At 41.1% G+C, this 20,836-nt stretch overlaps 1 protein-coding gene across 1 annotated transcript; it reads left to right on the top strand.

Moving 5' to 3' along the window:
• Window positions 1-1,708: 1,708 nt before the first annotated feature.
• Window positions 1,709-20,321, top strand: per3 (period circadian clock 3). The gene is given in 23 exon segments (XM_032512558.1): window positions 1,709-1,844; window positions 4,433-4,719; window positions 4,722-4,852; window positions 6,425-6,585; window positions 6,728-6,846; window positions 7,004-7,202; window positions 9,350-9,401; window positions 11,582-11,730; window positions 12,193-12,271; window positions 12,532-12,638; window positions 13,565-13,721; window positions 13,907-14,015; window positions 14,285-14,413; window positions 14,501-14,606; window positions 14,688-14,799; window positions 14,881-15,020; window positions 15,131-15,292; window positions 15,456-15,707; window positions 15,832-16,727; window positions 16,843-17,029; window positions 17,225-17,411; window positions 18,784-18,934; window positions 19,482-20,321. Coding segments are annotated over 22 exon segments (3,816 nt in total). The 5' UTR covers window positions 1,709-1,844; window positions 4,433-4,611; the 3' UTR covers window positions 19,605-20,321.
• Window positions 20,322-20,836: the final 515 nt, after the last annotated feature.

Below are 20,836 nucleotides of genomic sequence, written 5' to 3'. Positions count from 1 at the left end.
ATTAACTTACAAAGCCTACTCTGAGTTTTTTTTATTTTATTTACTCTTCCCAAAAGCAGGCGGGAACTGTCTCGCAGCTTGGTGCAGCCTCTCCCTTAGCCTTAAGATGCAGATGGCACGTTAGTGGTGCTCCCTGGGTTCAGAATCAGAATCAGAATCAGAAATACTTTATTGATCCCCGAAGGGAAACTCTGTGTTGTAGTTGCACAATATTAAATAGAGTAGAAATAAGAAATATAAGGAATTGGATACGTACGGTATTTACATAAAGGAATGTTATTATACATTATTACATAATTCACTAATTAAGGATTTGGAATGGTGAAAAGTTAAATAATAATAATAATAATAATAATTGTGGTATTTGAGATTGCACACATGTCAGGCCAGTGTTATTGCACAAAACAGATAATACAGATAATATTGTCCAGTTTCAACCTCTCTAAGTGTGTGTGTGTGTGTGTGTGTGTGTGTGTGTGTGTGTGTGTGTGTGTGTGTGTGTGTGTGTGTGTGTGTGTGTGTGTGTGTGGTGTGAGAGACACTTAGAGGGAGGAGTTAAAAAGTTTGATGGCCACTGTGGCGCTCTGTAGTGCATTTGGAGAATGAGTCTGTCACTGAAAGTGCTCCTGTGATTGAGCAACAAGCCATGGAGTGGGTGCGAGACATTGTCCAAGATGGCATGTAGTTTGGACAGCATCCTCCTCTCTGACCCCCCGACAGAGAGTCCAGATCCACCCCCACGACGTCACTGGCCTTGCGAATCAGTTTGTTGAGTCTGTTGGCGTCCGCTACCCTCAGCCTGCTGCCCCAGCATGCAACAGCAAAGAGGATAGCACTGGCCACCACAGACTCATAAAACATCTTCAGCATTGTCCTGCAGATGTTGAAGGACCTCAGCCTCCTCAGAAAATGGAGACGGCTTTGGCCCTTCCTGTAGAGGGCTTGAGTGTTCTTGGCCCAGTCCAGTTTATTGTCCAAGTGCACTCCCAGGTATTTGTAGTCCTCCACGATGTCCACACTGACCCCCTGGATGGAAACAGGGCTCACTGCTGCCTTGGCTCTCCTTAGATCCACCACCAGCTCCTTGGTCTTTGTCACATTGAGCTGGAGATGGTTCTGCTCACTCCATGTGACAAAGTTCATTAAGGTTACTGGGTGCATGTTAAAACGTCGTCGTTTCAGGTTTGTTTTGAGTAGGATCGGGTCGTGTTTTTTGTTTGGCCAATACCTCAAAATCCAAAGGATCGACTATCGCGCAGGCAATGCTAACAAAATTCAAAATGACGATCCTCATTATTCATTACGCCCATTTCCTTGTGATTCTTGCTATGTGGTTCAACAGAAGCATTGCTAATATGTCAGAAAGCTGACAATGCAAACATAATTTCTCGTCAAAGACATCAAGATATGTGAAGTTTATCAGTTGGACCATAGGTTCATCCATTTATGCATGCCGTAATAGAGGGGTGGATAAAGCATTGGCTTGTACTAAATTGGTGTTTGGGCAGCTTACGGGCTTCTCGTTTTTGTCACTCTGTTGTGAAACGTGGGGATCCATGTGAAACGCCAGACCGCTGAATAAGACACGCCCATTCATAGGTGCTATGTCCAATCACATGATAGATGTGATATTCTCCTGTCCAATCATCTTAGAGTGGGCGGAGTTACACTGCTCCGGCCTCACGTTGCACAAATGTGTCAAGTACCTCGGAATAGGTGACGATTTAACTAGCTAAGGTAAGTGACTGGGAATTAAAATAATACTTTTAATGCGGCCCGTTGATCAGTTTGATAGAATACTGTTTTTTGGATATTGAAGCGGAGACAGACGTGGAGTGCAAAAGGTAAATATTCTATCAGAAGATTTGAGATGGCTTAGCGAGTTGACCCAACAGACTAGCTAAGCTAGCCTCCTCGCCCAATAAGGCACCAACCAGAGAACAGAGGATAGCTGAACAATTTAAATGTAGTCGTTATCTCGTGGTGATACTGCACATTTCCAAACAATACGGTATGACTTGGCTGTAAGCAGTGGTCAATGTGTATTGCTAATATGGTAACTGAATAACATGTCTGCCATATTATGGGAGCTGCGGTAGGTTTCAGTGAGTAACGTTAACTTAACTGCTCTGTTGCTCCGACAAGCTTAGATTGCGTCAATAATAAGTGCAGTTAATAATAGCTAATGCACCAACGTTAGCAGATGACGTTAACGTTACACTGTAATAAGTTGCCACAAAATGTAATTTGTAGATGCAAATGTGTGGCAACATACACAATAATGCAATTTGACGAATGGTGGTTGTGTTTAGTTTTCGGTGGAGTAGTGGCTGCCTGTGTCTCCCTAGCCTTAAGATGCAGATCTTAGTGGTAGTCACTGGGTTTGTTGAGGTTACTGGGTGCATGTGTAGTGAAACGTCATATGAGTGTGAGGTTTGTTTTGAGTGTGATCAGGTTGTGAATTGTTGAAGCTGTTCGTTTTTTAGTCAATGGAACCATGTAAAACGGGTATCGCTCTGATTTTATATCAAGGATTTTTATTTGTGTATGTTTACTTAATGATATTCTTGGTTATTGGAGTAATAGGTTCACTTACAGGCTCACTATACTAATTGTTGCTGCATGTACCGTAACTCAAAAACATTTAACTTAGTTGTCATAGATCAGTCAGCCCATTTTCACCTAATTCTTCCTAGTACGGTATTTTCCCTTATTAAACAAATGTTAACATTGAGGTGAAGAAATACCTACATTTACAATTTGCCCTTCTGTGAATACCATTTTATAATGTTATTTCATATTAACCACATGTTACGCTGGGGATACATATCCTGCTCGGCTTTTACTTCCATATTTGCAGGACTTTTGTGTGTGTGTGTGTGTGTGTGGTGTGTGTGTGTGTGTGTGTGTGTGTGTGTGTGTGTGTGTGTGTGTGTGTGTGTGTGTGTGCATGCAAGTATGGCTCAACTGCATTTCATTCACCAGAAATAGTTCACGTCATGACCTTTCATTGTTTCTGAGAAGCTCTTTGAGATAACAAGAAAGGCTCCTTAATTGCTTGTCTGTGTTGTTGCATTCATTTACACATAAAGTTGACAGTATCTAAGAGGACATATTAAGTTATCAAGCATGCAAATATTTAAGATAAATTTAGAGACAGACAAGACATTGAAGAGACACAATTCAGTTGACCTGAGCGCAGACACTCCATGGTTCATGGTTCAGTGGAGCAGTAGGTGTTGCAAATTCACATTTGGCCATAATCATGAATAGTAATCCTATGTCTACACACATTACTGATGGTTCATCAATTTGGGAGTGATAGTATGTTCTAATCACCTATTTTAGTGGTGCAACTACACTTTTGTTTACATTTGGATCACAATGTTGTTTGAACAAGAAGTTGGGTAGAAAAGTACATAGCCTTCTCAGTTTTGTTTGTCTATTGTGTAAGGCCAGAGCATTATCTATACACCACAGTAATCACAGGTTTCTGTGTGTATGTTGTACGCACACAGTACAGATATAAGGTCTCAAATAATGCTCATACGCTCCAAATTGAGCAAGGCGATTATGTAATCCTGCAGTGACGACCTGTTGAAAGACGCAGGCTGTTTTCACAGGCTCCTTTTTTTATCACTGTGTGCTGTTGCTATGTGTATGTGGTGTTTTTTTTCTAATTTTATTTATAACTGATATAATGATGGCTGAAGAAAACTGGCAAAGAGTAGATGACTGAAGAAAGCAAATGCGTTACCTTACCTCTGTTTTCTTTGTAATGTTCGAGTTTAATTTCCTGAAAAAGTGTTGATGTATAAAATGTGCCCGTGTGTGAATCGTAGATGACGGGGGTGAGTCAGAAAGCAGTGAGCCAGTTTGATAGTCATATGGTCCAATAGTATTAGATAACAAGGCAGATTGTGTTTGTTCACATTAGAGAAATGAAAAACATAGTCATGTTGCACAGCACATTATATGTTTGTTATGCTTGCTTTTACATTTAGTGTGTTCGCCCCATTCAGACTTGGCACAAGTTTTTGACATTTTGATTTGGGTTTTTCCCCTCCTCACATTTTGATACTGCATAGCAGAAAAGGACAAGTGTAACTAATTACATGAATGATGATTCTGTTTCCTTCAATGCCCCATTTGAAAAACATGCCAAGAACTGGCCCACCTAAATAGCAATCATCAATGTTATTAATTACACCGTGCTTTTCCTGCTGTAAAATGATACTTTTGCATCCTAGCTCCGTCCCATTTTCATATGGCATACTTTCTGATAGGTGTTTTTTTAGTCACAGGAGTTCCACTGCTAAGACATTTTTTAAGAAATTAGTAATTCATTCTTCCATGTTGTGAATTCAATCTTGCAAACATTGTGCTGATACTGTTTCTTATCATCTCTCTTAAATTTCCTTTTATCTTACAGTGTTAAAGGCGGATCCATCTTTACACTCAGCACTCATTGAAATAATAATAATAATTTATTGTCACCACATGGAACCCATTCCCTTTGTTGAACATATGAAGACCCCTACTGACCACGGTAATTGGACAAATTGATGTGTGACCAAAGCGCAGAGATGCCTGCAGGTGATACCGGTCCAGATGGGGAAGAGCCCGCGTTACCGTCAGCAACAGGAGGTGGTGGAGAGGAGGCGAGGATGTTGTCAGGGCAGCAGGACAGAGGGGGGCAGCCAGAGCACCACAAGGAGGGGGAAAGTGGAGCTTCAGGTGGAGAAGTAGAACAGGAAGACGAAGAGATGACTAGTGGATCAAATGACCTCTCTTCCTCGGCCAATCACAGCCCTGGTAGCGTCACAGGATCCACCTCAGCTTCAACCAAAAGGTATTTGCTTAATTGCGTGTGCCCTGACTTCTTGGCCTGTATCCACATCATACACACTGACCAAGTTGATGTCTCTTCATTCATCTCAGAAGAAGTTTTAAAATGCACCACAACATACTATAGCAGTGGCTTTGCTTCTGTGAATATCAACTTGCATTCTTGTGAAAATGTTGACTTCTTTTTTCAACAGTACATAAATAAGTATATTAAAAGTTTAGTCCAACTTGGGTTTTATTTTTGTAGCTCTGGCCTTTGGTTCTGTTTGTTATAACTGTTTGTACTCACTAAACTAATAGGTGAGGTAAAAACAAAAGTCAGCACAGCCATAATGTTGTTAAGTAATTGCACAGGGAAATCATGAGTGCACATAGTTACGGCAAGTAGGGAAGGTCAAAGTTGAACCAAATTTTTTTTTTCTGTTAACTGTGATGAATATTCACAACCGACACGTTTTCAGAGAAATGTATTTAAAATACTACTGTTGGTTTAAAATGAACGCACTAAATTGTTTCAGGCCAAAATACATTAATGATCTCCTGCGCCGTTATGAATGTCTAGACTCCAGACCTCTCAGATGGTCTAGGACAGGTCTGCTTCCTGCTTACAGAGTCAACATTTAAACAGAGAAGCAGCATTCAGTTTTTATGCACCACATCCAGTGCCTTGCAAAAGTATTCACCCCCCTTGGTACTTTTCCTAATTTGTTGCACTACAACCTGTAATTCACCAATTCTACCAACTACCTTCAGAAATCACATGTTCTAAAAGGCCCCAGAGTCCGCAACAACACGAAGTAAGGGGCCCCATGAAGACCAAGGAGCTCTCTGAACAGGTCAGGGAAAAAGTTCTGGAGGTACAGATCAGTGTTGGGTTCTAAAAAAAATATCCAAAACATTGAACATCCCACAAAGCACCATTAAATCAATTATTACAAAATGGAAGGAAAACAGCACCACAGTAAACCTGCCAAGAGGGACAGCCACAATATCTCCCGGAACAAGCAAGGATGGCATTAACCAGAGAGGCAACAAAGAGACCAAAGATATTCCTGAGTGACATGGAAAGAGAATAAAACAAGTTTTTTTTTTTGTTTTTTTTTTCTGTGGCATGATATGTAGCCTACTGTACTAAAAAAAAAGAAGCTTTATTTAAAAATAAAAAATAAAGAGAAAGGTTCATAGGATCATTTTAAGCCGTACTCTACTCAGAGCTGTTTTTTTTCATGGAAAAGTGACCAAGAAAGCTAACGCTTAAAGAAAAAAATGAGAAAACATGTTTGGAGTTTCAAACATGTATGGCAAATGTACGTGGGAGAATCTAAACATGTTTTTTTTTCGTCCCTGGATTGTAGAGTTAGAAGTGGTCCTATGGACAGATACATTACAGGTTGCAAGGCAACAAAATAGGAAAAAACGTCAAGGGGTGTAGTACTTTAGCAAGGCACCGTATCTGGAATGGACTCCCAGAAAACTTGATCTGCTCCAGCTTTCTGCTCATATTTAGGGCTCTCTTCAGGGCTTAAAATATTTCTGTGCCACTGCATTTCATGAAGTTAAATGAATGTGTGTGTAGCAGTGAAAATACAGATGGTAGCAGAGGGCATGCCCACAGAGAGGTGATGGTCACTGTGGCTGAGATGAAGAAGAGGATTCCATCAGACAAACGCAGTCGCAGCAAAGCCAGCACTGTGGAGGCCTTACATTACGCACTCAACTGTGTCAAACAAGTGCAAGGTAACCTGGAAACCTTTGTTACGCTTGGGTTTTGTTTTTCTTTGAAATCAGAGTAGTTTTTTTTTTTCTCTCTCTCCAACAAGCCTGAAATCATCAGTTAGTCTTGTTTCAAAGCAGCATGTGTGTTTGTGTTCCTCTTTAGCCAATAGCGAATACTACAAACTGCTGATGCGAAATGGCCAGGATGATAGAAGAGATGCCACTGTTTGCACTCTGGAAGAGTTGGAGAGGGTCACCTCTGAACACACCCTTAAAAACACGGTATAAACACACTCACACACTTTCACTTACATAAATACTTGCACATTCATTTGCCTCACACCTGGGCGTGTGTATGTGTGTTTACTGCCTTTGCGTGCTGTGACTTGGTTCGTCTGTGTGCATGTGTTTCTGCGTGTGCGGGTTTACGTGTCTGTAGGACTCCTTCGTGGTGGTTTTCTCCTTGTCGAGTGGCTGCGTGCTATATGCGTCAGAGCAGGCTCCCAGCATCCTGTGCTGCAAGAGGAAGTTCCTGGAGTCAGCCAAGTTTGTGCAGTTGCTCTTCCACCAAGATGTTAATGTCTTCTACTCGCACACGGCTCAGCCACATCTGCCACCCTGGAGCAACTCGCATACAGGTGTGTTTTGGACCACATTTACTATAATTTAAACGTGGTTTTTAGTTTTATATGGCTTTCAGTTTTGCTTTCATTTCAGTTTCTTTTTTTACAGTAATTCTACAACTACAGTTATAGTTTAAGTGCATTGTTTATCTACTTAGGGAAAGTTAAGCATTTTCTTGCCTATCTGCAAAAAAAATCTTACTAATAGTTTTTTTTTTTTTTTACCATGTGTTCCTATACGTGTCTAGTAACACCTCACAATTTATCCACAGCAACTAGACAGAAGATATCAAATCTTAAGTCTTCCAAATCTTCAGATGGATTTCCACAGAATATGATCTTGAACAGTTTGCAGCCAGCTTTGATGATGTCCCTTCTGTCTAGGAAATTCCGGTATTTATGGGACCTCTCTGGGAGGGCCTCCCGGATCTTTCCGACATTGTAAGATGTGTCTTTAGCTGTTGTGAGGAAGACCAGTTGGTTTGCCCTATGATTGACCAGCATAACCATAACGTATGTGTCCTTGGCCCTCACCTCAACAGAGGACTCTAGTGCCTCATTTAATGCTGCACACACAATAGAAGTGTCAGCATCATCAGTGCATTGTTGTACACTGATCCTACTTCTTTGGAAGGTCTCAGCAAGGAGCAGAAGGAGCTGGGCTTTGTTGTGCTTGTTATCAAGGAACTTTTCCCTTGGAACAATTTTTTTTTTTAAAATGCCTTCAGAAACCTAGCTAGGGCAGCCTTGTCTGGCTTTCGCAACTTCTGATTTTTGTCTAATAGAGACATTGGTGTTGGCGTCAACTCAAAATGCAGAGGTTCTTTGGTCTTGACTTTGCGCTCACTAATGATGATGAGGCGGTTGAAGAGCTTGAGTGAGTCAGTGATTAGCTTCTCTCCATTAATTTCGGAGCAGATCTGAGGCTTTCTTGCTTGGTTTCCATGGTATCCAGACTTGTTTTGCCATGCAACTTGGTCTGATCCTCTGCTTGATCAATATTGACTGAGTCCCTAGGAGTGGTGCTGAACCCCGTCGAGAAAGATACCAGGGTCTTCCTGTCCCGTATGGAGTCAAAGGGGTTGACTTCCATCAACCATCAAACGGCATCATTGGCTTTCTCCATCTGGGCTCTTGTGACGTCTGTGTGGTTAGGTACTCCACGTTTGTTCATTACTCCTTCAAGCTCCTGGTGAAGGAACAAGAAGTGGTTCAGTGTCTGAACCCAAGACTTGTGAGCAGATTTGTTCCAGCACTGCCCTCTGCTTAAACCACCTGAGGATTTGGCCTCACACATGAGTGTGGTTTCTTTTGTGATGTCAGTCCATGTGCCTGACCACTCATGGTCTGAGAACCGGACTACATGGTTTCCATACACAGTGAACTTGGATAGAGTGTCCTGGAATGATCCTGCCTGTACACAGAGCCTTGCTCTCTTTGCATGCTGATGGTGGCCTGCTGCTGCAAAGGTGTTCAGCATTCCAGTTATGCCGCTGAAGTGACTTGTGTGGTCTGGGACACGCTCACTCCTGATAAATACCTAGATGAGGATGATTCTGCCATAGTCCCAGACCCAGAGTGCAGGTGTCCTTCCTCCCTTTGCCAAAGTTTTAAACCTCTTCTCCATCCTCTCCTTGAACACAGTGGCTTGTGTATAGCAGGTCTCATTACTGTAGTGTCTTGTAAAAAAGTTTTTCAGAGTGGCCTATCTCGAATTGAATGTTTAGAATCCATTCTTCATCCAAAATCCATAGTTTAAATATAATTAAGGAGTCATTTTTATTCAAAACAAATGGCTTGAATGGATTCAGCACCCTTAAACACTTCTAGTTAGACATCTTAAAAGCTATCATTGACAAGTAACTTTGACAGGAATAATTAAATGAATACAACAAAACAAAGAAGTATATAAAGTGCCTTGCACATATTTTAATTGTATTTTGTCTTGTACTTTAAAAGTAAACAACATACAACATAAGTTGGTTATGTTTGACCTTTTATTATATTTAAATCAACTACATATTTGACTTTACTGCTGTGTTTTGTAAAATATATTTTCTGTCTTAATTTGAAATTGTTTGTACATAATTGTGAATCATTGCATATAACAAGGATTGAAAAGAATCGGCAGATAACCAAGTTTCCTCTGTTCTCTTCTGCAGCGGGGGTTCTGTTTGACTGTACCCAGGTCAAGTCTTTCTTCTGCAGAATCAGGTCAGTATCTTCATTCTGTTGAGGATCTTTCCTCACCAGGCCTTCCATACACCTGGGATGCAACTCCTGGACTTAGTCACTTTAGAATTCAGAAAAATAAAACAGTGGTTTGACACAAATAAGTTATAATTTAATGTGAGTAAAACCAAATTCATGATATTTATTAATTGTTAATTAATTAATTAAGTTCAACTACAAGGCAAGGCAAGGCAAGGCAGCTTTATTTGTATAGCACATTTCAGCAACAGGGCAATTCGAAGTGCTTTACACGAAATCAGTTAAACAGATAAAACACAAGTACAAACAGTTAAAAATCATAAACATTAAAAATTAATAAAACACATGAATAGACAGTTAAAAACAAAATAGAAACATTAGGACACATAAAACACAAAAATAAAAGTTACAGTGCAGCATAAGAAATTTAAAGAAATGAGCATTCATTTAAAGAAAGGCAGCATCAAAAAGAAAGGTCTTCAGCCTTGATTTAAAAGAACTGAGAGTAGCAGCGGATCTGCAGGTTTCTGGGAGTTTGTTCCAGATATGAGGAGCATAGAAACTGAAAGCTGCTTCACCCTGTTTAGTTCTGACTCTGGGGACAGAAAGTAGACCTGTCCCAGATGACCTGAGAGGTCTGGGGGGGTCATAGTGTAGTAGCAGATCAGAAATGTATTTTGGACCTAAACCGTTAAGGGATTTATAAACTAGCAAGAGTACTTTGAAATCAATTCTTTGAGACACAGGAAGCCAGTGTAAAGACTTCAGAACTGGAGTGATGTGATCCGGTCTCTTGGTCTTAGTGAGGACTCGAGCAGCAGCGTTCTGAATCAGCTGTAGCTGTCTGATTGATTTTTTAGGGAGACCTGTAAAGACCCCGTTACAGTAGTCAAGTCTACTGAAGATGAAAGCATGGACCAGTTTTTCCAAGTCTTGTTGACACATAAGTCCTTTAACTCTTGATATGTTCTTAAGGTGATAGTAGGCTGACTTTGTAATTGTCTTAATGTGGCTGTTAAAGTTCAGGTCTGAGTCCATGACTACACCCAGATTTCTGGCTTTGTCTGTTGTTTTTAACATTGTTGTTTGAAGCTGAGCGCCGACTTTTAATCGTTCCTCTTTTTTTCCAAAAACAACCACCTCAGTTTTTCCTTCATTTAATTTCAGAAAGTTCTGGCACATCCAGTCGTTAATTTTGTTCGATGCACTTAGTCAGTACAAATAGAAGGTGTCAATATAGAAAGAGTAAATGAAATGAAATTCCTTGGAGTGATTATAGATGACAATATTTGCTGGAAATCTCATATATATCAAATATATCCAAACAAAACTGTCTAGAAGTATTTCTGTGTTGGCTAAAGCAAAGCACATTCTAGATTCCAAATCACTCCACATTTTTTATTGTTCAATGGTGTTACCATATTTAAAGTACTGTGTAGAGGTTTGGGGACACATTTATCAAAATTCATTGAAATCTGGAATTATACATCAAGAAAGAATAATTCATAACAGTAGATATTTAGAACGCACCAATTCATTATTTTTACAGTCTAAAGCACTTAAATTATTTGATGTAGTTGAACTTCAAACAACTGTAATTATGTTCAAGGTGAGAAATAATTTATTGCCTGGCAACATACATAAAAAAAATTTCAGAAAGAGAAGGGGGCTTGGACTTAAGGGAAAAGTCAAGTTTTAAGACTCCCAGTTTTCGAACGACAAGGAAGAGTTTTTGTTTATCTGTCAGTGGCACTAAATTATGGAATAAACTAAATAATGATTTAAAGCAATGTCCAAACGTATTCCAATTCAAACAGATGTTTAAAGAAATTATATTCCAGAGATACAGAGAAACACATTGCAATCATTAACCTGGGCTCATATTGAATATAATAAATAATTTGTAATATGTTTATAAATATTATTGTGTATGGGTAAATATATAAATGGGAATAGAACTTTTGAATATATCGTTTCATTGTTTATAGATTTATTATCCTTGTAGACTTATTATTTTGTAGTAATTAATTTAATTAACAGGGTAGAAAGTGGTAGGAGTATATACGTTTTGTTTTTATATTGTTTTCTTATTACTATTTTTCTGATGGTTTATTTTTATTTATTTGTTCAAAATAAAGATATCAATCAATAAATCATAATTCAAATTTCAATTTATGTTTTAGGGGTGGGAAGGACCATGAAGGTGAGATGCGTTACAACCCATTTCGGGTAACACCCTACCTGCTGACGGTGCAGGGAACAGGAAGCAGTGGGGTAGATGACGAGCCGTGTTGCCTAGTGCTGGCTGAACGCATCATCTCTGGATATGAGGGTACAATTATTATTATTAGTATTATTAGTATTATTATAATTTTTTTGTTGTAATTTTTTTAGTTATCGTTGATAGTTAGCACCGACATACATACACACACACACACACACACATAAGTATCTGACCGGACCAAAAAAATATAAATTAATTAATTACATTTTAAAACGTGTGTGTGTGTGTGTGTGTGTCTGTGTGTGTGTCTGTGTGTGTGTCCTCCCAAATTCACCTAATTAAACCTTGATGAGATATTGTTCTATTGCAGAGAGTGTGTGAAATACCTCAACCTTGCTACCTCATGCTTATTAAGGAACTGTCTGTTTTGAAGGGACCTGAAGAAATGTTGTGCACAATTTAAACAGATTTTCCCAATAAATAATAAACATCAATTTATTTTATTTTTTTATTAATGTGCTGCTTTTTTTCTTATGGAGAATATTTGTCCAACTTCCTCCGCTCATGTAGCTCCTCGAATCCCCATGGAGAAGCGCATCTTCACCACTACACACTCCGCCGGCTGTGTGTTCCTGGAAGTGGATGACAGGTCAGTACACACACAAACATGTGTACAATCAGTTTAATTTATTTATCATTTATACTGTTTATTGTTCCCCAGTGAGGAAATTACAATTTACGTGTTAGACCTAACTGCACACACACACACACACACACACACACACACACACACACACACACACACACACACACACACACACAACACACACAACACACACAAAACACACCCCGGACCTTTTCATGCACGGAGTGTGTTGATAAAGCTAATTTGATGGTCATAATCCACAGGGCTGTGCCGTTGCTAGGATACCTTCCCCAGGATCTGATTGGCACATCGTTGCTGACTTGCATTCACCCAGACGACCGCCCCCTCATGCTGTCTGTGCACCGGAAAGGTAAGTGTTTAAGGACAAAGTTTGCAAATACAAGTTACTATGGAGATGAGATTTTTTTTTTACTTTGAACATGTTAACAATTAATAGTTTTAATTTATGGAAACAATAATTTGTAAATTAACTAATAACACAAATACTTAGTTCAATCAATCAATCAATCAATATTTTTACGTTAATTAACATAAAATATAATTCCAGTAAAATGTAACCCTGTCAGTTCCTACAATGTATGCAGTACATTAAAGCATTAAAACAGTAATAATATTATATATATATATATATATATATATATGTATATGTGTATATATATATGTGTATGTGTATATATATATACACACACACACACACACACACACACACACACACACACACACACACACACACATATGATGGAGGGGGCGGGGGCAGTCTTAAGCAGGGTCCTCGTTTAGGATCTTAGTGGCCTGAAGGTAGAAGCTCCTGTGCTTCTTGTGTATCCAGTACCTCCTTCCCTCAACAGGGAGAAGTGGCGTTTATCGTGGTGGTTGGGAAATTGTAGCTAAAGCTCACCCTCTTGCACCGCCTCCTTCTTTTTTTTTTTTTTTTTTTGTCTGATGTTTACATTTTAAAAAACACAGACCCCAGAGGCAGTTAGCAGAGGAGAGTTCACAAAGTTGGAAGTGATTTTCATTTCCTGATGAGTGACTCATGAGTGACTCATAGTCATATGTTATCATTGTCCATTGTCCATAAAATATATATAAAAAATAAAATAATAAAATTATTACAACTTAATAATATATTAAATTGTAGCGGAGACTGGAGAGGTCCTCGCCCTTCTAGAGATCCACCCAAGGTTCCACACAGTGGATCAGTGATAGTCTTCTACAACTTCACCCCTCTCTTGTTGTTGTTTTTTTTACTCAAACTCTTCATGCCATGTGTAGTGTTGAAGTATGCGGGCCAGTCTCCGTTCGAGCACTCTCCAGTGCGTCTGCGCTGTAAGAATGGAGACCACATTACATTGGACACCAGCTGGTCCAGCTTCATCAACCCTTGGAGCCGCAAGGTGGCCTTCATCATTGGACGGCATAAAGTCAGGACGTGAGTGGCAACAGCACAAAATTAAATAAGTCTCAATGCTTTCTATGTGCTCAGGTGGAGGATTTGGTATTTTTTTCTGTCTTGTTACCCACCTGTTTTATGAGAAGATGCTGTAGCAGCACTGTTGTTGCAAAGAGACTTATTAAATGAAATTACATCACTGTGCTGTCGTCATGTGTCATCAGGAGTCCACTGAATGAGGATGTGTTTGCTGCTCCAACTACAAAGGATGTCCCAGTCACCCATGAGGAAATAAAAGAACTGCAAGCAAAGATTTATAAGCTTTTCCTGCAGGTCATTATTTAAGTGCAGTTCTTTCAGATAGTTATCATAATTAATAATTTCATAAAAAATAATAATTAATTTGACGGCCATATTTTTGGCCTAACTGTATAATTGATGTATTAATTGATAGATTGATAGTTTAATTGCACCCCTAGACCACACACATGTCCATAGATGTACACCCTTACTAACACACACACACACACCTCTTACTTCCTTAATTACCTACTTTCTCTATCAGAGTTTCTCCTTCACTTCTTTGTGTCTCTTCTCCACAGCCGGTCCATAACAATGGTTCCAGCGGTTACGGCAGTTTGGGGAGTAATGGCTCCCATGAGCACTACATCAGCGTGGCTTCTTCAAGTGACAGCAATGGTAACCTGTGGGAGGACTCACACCGGGAACCGGTGAGACATCACAGTGACATCACAAGCCATTGGTAAAGCTGCTGCAAAGGTTAATTATGCTGATACATCATATGTGTGTTATTGCAGATGACTTTGCAGCAGATCTGTGCTGATGTCAATAGAGTCAAAAACTGGGGCCAGCAGGCTTATCTGGGTTCCAACCACAAAAATGATCTTTACAAACCAGCCACAGGTAATGGATTCCTAAGTACAAATACAAGAAAATAAATAAATAAATAAAAAAAATATATATATATACCCTTTATTCCTCCAGTACGTCTACCCCCTGCAGTCTCCAACCCTGAGGTCAGAGATCATGAAGAAGGCAGGAAGCAAACGCACATTCCCTCCTATCAGCAGATCAACTGTGTGGACAACATCATCAGGTGTGTGGTCGTTAAGTGTATTGCATGCAAAAGCACCTTATTCCTGTCACACTATTAATTGTGTGCCTTTTTGTGTTCTAGATATTTGGAGAGCTGCACAGGCCCAGCTCTTAAGCGGAAGAGTGACTCTTATTCCCTGGCGAACTCCTCTTCCTCATCTTCTACCTCTGAAGACAACAAGCCTGCTGGAGCCACTGACACAGCTCAGGCCAGCTCAGATGGTATAAAAACACTACATACAACACATAATTATTATCATTTGAGTTTTATTTTGTAATGGTCCTTGCCCAATCAACATGAACTGTTCTACTTGTTTCTCCTCACATTGCAGTGGTGTTGGACAGTGCGGCGTCCGTGGCCCCAACGGCAGCAGCAGTTGTTGGAGCGCCTCTGACAGACATCACAATGTCCACTAAGGCCATGAGTGTAGTCTCTGTCACCAGCCAGTGTTCGTACAGCAGCACCATTGTCCACGTGCCACAGCCTGAATCAGGTACATAAACATACCCTCTTACTCTTACGTTTAAACACACTGCATATGGGAGTTCAATCTGTATTTAGAAATACCTTGTATGACTCTCTTGTGTTTTTTTTTTTTTAACAAGGTAAGGCCTGTAAAGTATTGAACATATTTTTTCCTAAATGTTCTCCCATAGAGGCCGCAGCTTTGGAGGATGCCCCGATGGGCAGTGAGCCTACTGATGCTGCTTCGACCCCTCTCTGTCCCGCCCCGAGCCCCGCCACAGAGGAACGAAGGTTCATAGGTCTCACCAAGGAGGTGCTGTCAGCTCACACCCAGAAGGAGGAGCAAGAGTTTGTGGATCGATTCCGCCATCGCATCCTCCAGAGCCCCTACAGCTCCTATCTGCAGCTGGACAACAGCTCTATGGCTCACTCCCATCACCCAGGTATGTATTTACTTACAAATGTGGATAACAGCATGCATGGATTTAGTGACTATATCATTTTATAAGGGGCACTTTTGCACCTTTAATCAAACTTATTCTGCAGCCTGTGTCCATTTCACTACAGGCAACCACCTACATCCAGTAAGCGCTGGTGGGTTAAACCGCTCTAGGAAAGGAAAGCCCAGACACAAGCGCCCTAAACCCCAGGGTTCCTCAGACAGCTACGCTTCCCCAGTTGGCCCTCCTTGCCGTGTCCCAGACTCCTCCTGGCCCTCCTCAGAGTCTTCCCAGCCCCAGATGGTTGCAAGCCTTCAGCCAGGTGGTTACAGGGCGCCCTACAGCCAAACATCCCCACTACAGGCGCCATTCATTCCCGTGATGGCAACCCAGCCTGGCCCGGAGCAACCACCTAGACTACAACAGCTGCCTGAAGCAACCCCCATGGTGCTGCAGCCTTCTGACCAAACGCAGCTCAGCTACAACTTCAACATCATGCAGTCTCCTCAGAGTCTGCCAGGCGTGCAACCAATTCAGATGGAGCCCTTTCAGAATCTACAAAATATCCAGAACTTTCACAACCTTCAGCCGATGGCTCCAACTCAGAGCATCCATCCTTACATGACTCCAGTCATGGCTGTCATCCTGCCCAGCTACCCAACTCTAGATTACCCGTCCATTTACCCACCATCCATTTACCCTCCGTCCACTCCTTCCATGCTGCCCCAAGCACCCATCGACATGGCAGGCTTTGCTTCTGGCAGTGTCCCCTTCCCCCAGCCTCAGTTCCAAGTCCAGCCTGTCCCCACCACTCAGACCAGCCTGGGCCCTCTGCTTTGCACACCCAGAGCCAGCTCCTCTGTTGGGGAAGAGGAGGAGGCAGCTGGGCCTCAGGCTCTTTTTTCCAGCTCTCGCTCAAGTTCTCCGCTGCAGCTGAACTTGCTGCAGGAAGAGCCAAGTGAAGGACAGAGCAGCATCGGGCACAACCACGCTAAAAGCCTCCATGAACAACATGCCAACCAGGTCAGTTTGCCATTCATACCCAGTGTCTGTTGATATAGAGTACATAGCTCTCCCAATTGTATTCACAGCATATGTGGTTGACTAAATTCTGACTGTAAACCTTTGCCTTGATCAGGGTGATAACCCCAGAGAGTCTGGGAACCATGATGCCCAGTCTACATCCAGTGAACTGATTGACCTGCTTCTGCAGGAGGATGCCAGGTCAGGGACTGGCTCCAATGCGTCAGGGTCTGGATCGGGGGAGTCTGGAGGCTCTTTGGGATCTGGATCTGGCTCCAACGGAACCTCCACCTCACTCACAGGTAAAAGGGAAAACACACATGCATACAATACAAACATCAACAAACCCCAAATTAATAAATAATACATTTTATGGAACAATGCAAATGAGTAAAACAATCAAATTTAACTGTTGAGGACAATGCCAGACAGGAGAACAAGAGTTTCACTTACTAGTAGGGTGAAGTGACTGATGCAGAGCATTCCCTGGCTTACAGGCAGCAGCAACAGCAGCAAATACTTTGCAAGTAATGATTCATCGGACACGTCACGCAAAGCCCGTAAGAGCCAGGAGGCACCGGCAGAGCACCAGCACAGCTTCGACATTCAGGTGGAGAACCCACTGTGGAGCAGGATCAAGCACACGCCTGAGTGTGTCATGATGACGTACCAGATCCACACTAGGTACAGACCCACAACCACTCTTACCGTTTCTATTTCACTCATGATGAGCAAAACCAAAATGCTTTTGCTGAGGCATCACACATTGAAATGTGGCCATGAAAGCAACAGCAGAGCATCAATGTGATTTGCATTTGAATCACCATCATTTTGGGGATTAATATATTTTAAAAGCAATAATCAAATTATATTATATTTAGATTATACTGATTATTTGATGGCATTGCTCTTTTTGCAATACGTGTTTCCTACACAATTTATCTATTTCTGGTGGTGTGGCTGAAGAGTGAAAGAGGGAGTGTGAAATGTGGCAGTTACAATGCTCACTTCAAGCACTGGCTGATACTTCGGGTCCCTCATATGAACTTCAAACTTAGACATAAATTGAGAATGTAACTACTGTAAAGTGAGTGTTACTGTCAAAGCATTGTTTAACTTAAATAGTATTGTAATACAGTAGGTTGTTACATGCACCCCTTGTAGCCTATAGCTGTAAGGGTCAAAGCTCAAACCCAAAATGTCTAATGGGTTTAAAGATACAGTCATCATGTTGCGTGCCAGGAGAGGGCAGCACACACATACAGTATATATTTATAATTTTCATTTTATTTATTATTCTTATAGCACTAGCTTGATGAGTAGGAACAGCTAAATGTAATTATACTTATACAATAATTGTATATATTGTATGTAATACATTTCCAGGTGTTTTCATGACTGGAACACTAGTTTGGGAGTTCCAGGAAACTCGTGAAAGCTGTTACCGTAAAATGAATTTCGTACTTATTTTTTTTCTGTGTCCTGTCAAACTCTTTTAAGCAGCTGGTTTTGGTTTACTACTTTTAAAACTTCTTCTAATCTGTATGTCATTTAATGCTTGCGATCATTTGAATGACATTCTGTGATATTGTGTGTCCTTGTTTTATGCTTATTCGTTGTTTTTTTGAATCTGATCTAATTCTTATAAGTCATCAACCTGCTAGGGACATCAGATGAAAATTAGCCTACATGGCTAAATCTGGCCCAGTTACATTTTGGATTCTGTGCTTATGTTGATTAATGTCCATTGTTCCTTTTTAAATAAAGAAATATAAACAAAAAATATATGGCGGCTTGAAAGTTGTTTGATGACACAGGTGTTGTTCTAGACAGTCACTCTTCATCTAGTGAGGGTATCTGCTTATGCAGAGGTGAAATTTAGCTTTACAGGTGCCCTCTGCAGATTTGATTGTGTAATGACAGTGTCTAATCCTTGAATGTGGGACAATACCACTTTTTAAAAGTATCATTTCCAGAAACCTGTATTGTTTTTTACATGTAAGATGACATTTAACCCTTCATCTTTGCCTTGTATCTTGTCTTTTCTCTCCTCCAGGGACCATAATGAGGTGTTGGCAGAGGACAGGGAGAAGCTCCGGGTGCTGCAGTCCCTCCAACCCTGGTTCAGCCAGGAACAGAGAGCGGAGCTGTTTGAGGTCCATCCCTGGATCCAACAGCAGACTATTCCAAAGGGGATTGACACACAGGTGAGGTTCTCCAATCACACTCACAACTAACATATTAATCTGTCTGCTCACCTGAACACATGTTTGATAACTCGTTGTGTAAAGAGACACTGGTGAGCCTTCATAATCTTGCATTGCCAGCCCTATCGCCATAGCAATGTGGAGTAAGGTCTTGCTACACTACACATACATTCTAGGATAGTAGAAAAAAACGCTTAAACAACTTAGCAGCGCTAAGCTCCTGACGCAGCAAAGGTGGCGGTATAACAATATCTCTGAAAGGAACTTGTTTTGGTGGAACATTTGTACCTCACAAAGGAAAACACTGCATACAATTTTAAATTAAGTTAACTGTTCACACAGCACTGTAGTGTGAGCTATTGCTGGATACATGCTTAAACCTAATCTGCTCTTGTCCATTGTGTTGCCAGGTGTACTTTGTCCATAGCAATCCCGCCAATTGGTCCCAAAATGTTACAGTTCAAAAGTAAATGCCGTAAATACATGCCTGTCTTATTGGATGATCAAAATATTTTTCCATCTTTTTCAACTACTTTGTGTCTTACAGGGTTGTGTGAGTTGTAACTCGGGACCAGAGGTCGCCCACTCCCCTCACCCTACTGCCCCCGATAGCTCGTCCTCTCTGGAGATCCCCCAGCAGGACTCCATCGAACCTGTGGTGGACACTTGAGAGACCTGGACCCCAAAACAACCAACCACCCAACTCACATTGAACCAGCCCTGCAGAAACCTTAACAACTCCCACCATGCATCTCTTCTGACCAATCCGGAGGAGTAGCTCCCTATGCTTTAGTTTGACGTTTAACATGTTTGTTAAGGTATCGGAGGCAGGACAAGGCTCTGAGGAACAGAGGAGGCAAAAGAGACAGGCATTTTCTCATTTTCTTTCAGCCGGCCTATTGTGACTGCCTTTATCTGACCATACATATTATACCTCTCTTCTTGTCGTGTTCATAGACCCCTGTAGGGGTTTAGTTTGTATTTAAGGCTGACCAGTAATAGGGACCATGAACCACTTGACTCTCACTATAAGAAGATGGCCCCTGAACATGCCTCTGAACATGAGCACTGTGTGCACTGCACACTCCCAGTCTGTCGTGTTAGTGTGACTGGATGACAAAGACAAAGATGGTGCTAGCCCAGTTTGAGTATCAGAACACACACACCAGACTCTTCTCTGCAGGTTGTACAGTAAGTCGACTACATCAAGACCTTGAGCTGCATAGTAACTTAACAGTGGTTGATATATGGTACATTTTTTGGATTGACATGAAGATGACGCATTAACTGCGATCTGTTTATAATGTTTATAATCTTGTCTACTCTGGCCTAAGATGATTGTTATTAGAGTATATTCTCTTATTCCATTGGTTGGTTTCCTCTTGTCCACCTCAATGTCCAAAACGTCATGTAGCAAGTCCTTTCTCCACTCAGTATCCTGGTTATCACACTACAGTACCTGTAGCTTACCTTTTTAATTGTACAGACACAGCGTGGCCCCGAATGTCCTCTGATCTTGGGTTTACGGATGAATTTTCTCTTACACCGTGTGTAACAAAAGATAAGATTATTTTTTAAAGTTGACAGACATAACGCTTGCAACACATTGGCCGCGAAGCGTCGCAATGCGCTGCAATGCGTTGCAAAGCACCATTCGGGCGCCTGGCTTTTTACACCAGATGCGCATTTCTCTGGTCTCAAAGAGATCTTGCTTCTCTCCACTCTACAGAATGAATTTTGTCAGTAAATTTATAACCTCATGAAATGTTTTCATGATACAACTGTGTGGCCTGTTACAGTAATGGCTGCAGTCTCTCTCTCTTTTTCTGCCTAATCGCTTTCTCGCCTTTTTTAAGTATCCGGCCACACTGTGGCGTTCCTGTGTTTGAGTACCACCTGGCT

The sequence above is a fragment of the Etheostoma spectabile genome, chromosome 4 (assembly GCF_008692095.1).
Source record: "Etheostoma spectabile isolate EspeVRDwgs_2016 chromosome 4, UIUC_Espe_1.0, whole genome shotgun sequence".
Taxonomy (NCBI): Eukaryota; Metazoa; Chordata; class Actinopteri; order Perciformes; family Percidae; genus Etheostoma; species Etheostoma spectabile.
The sequence above is the reverse complement of the archived record's forward strand: the minus strand, read 5'-3'. Positions and strand labels throughout refer to the sequence as shown.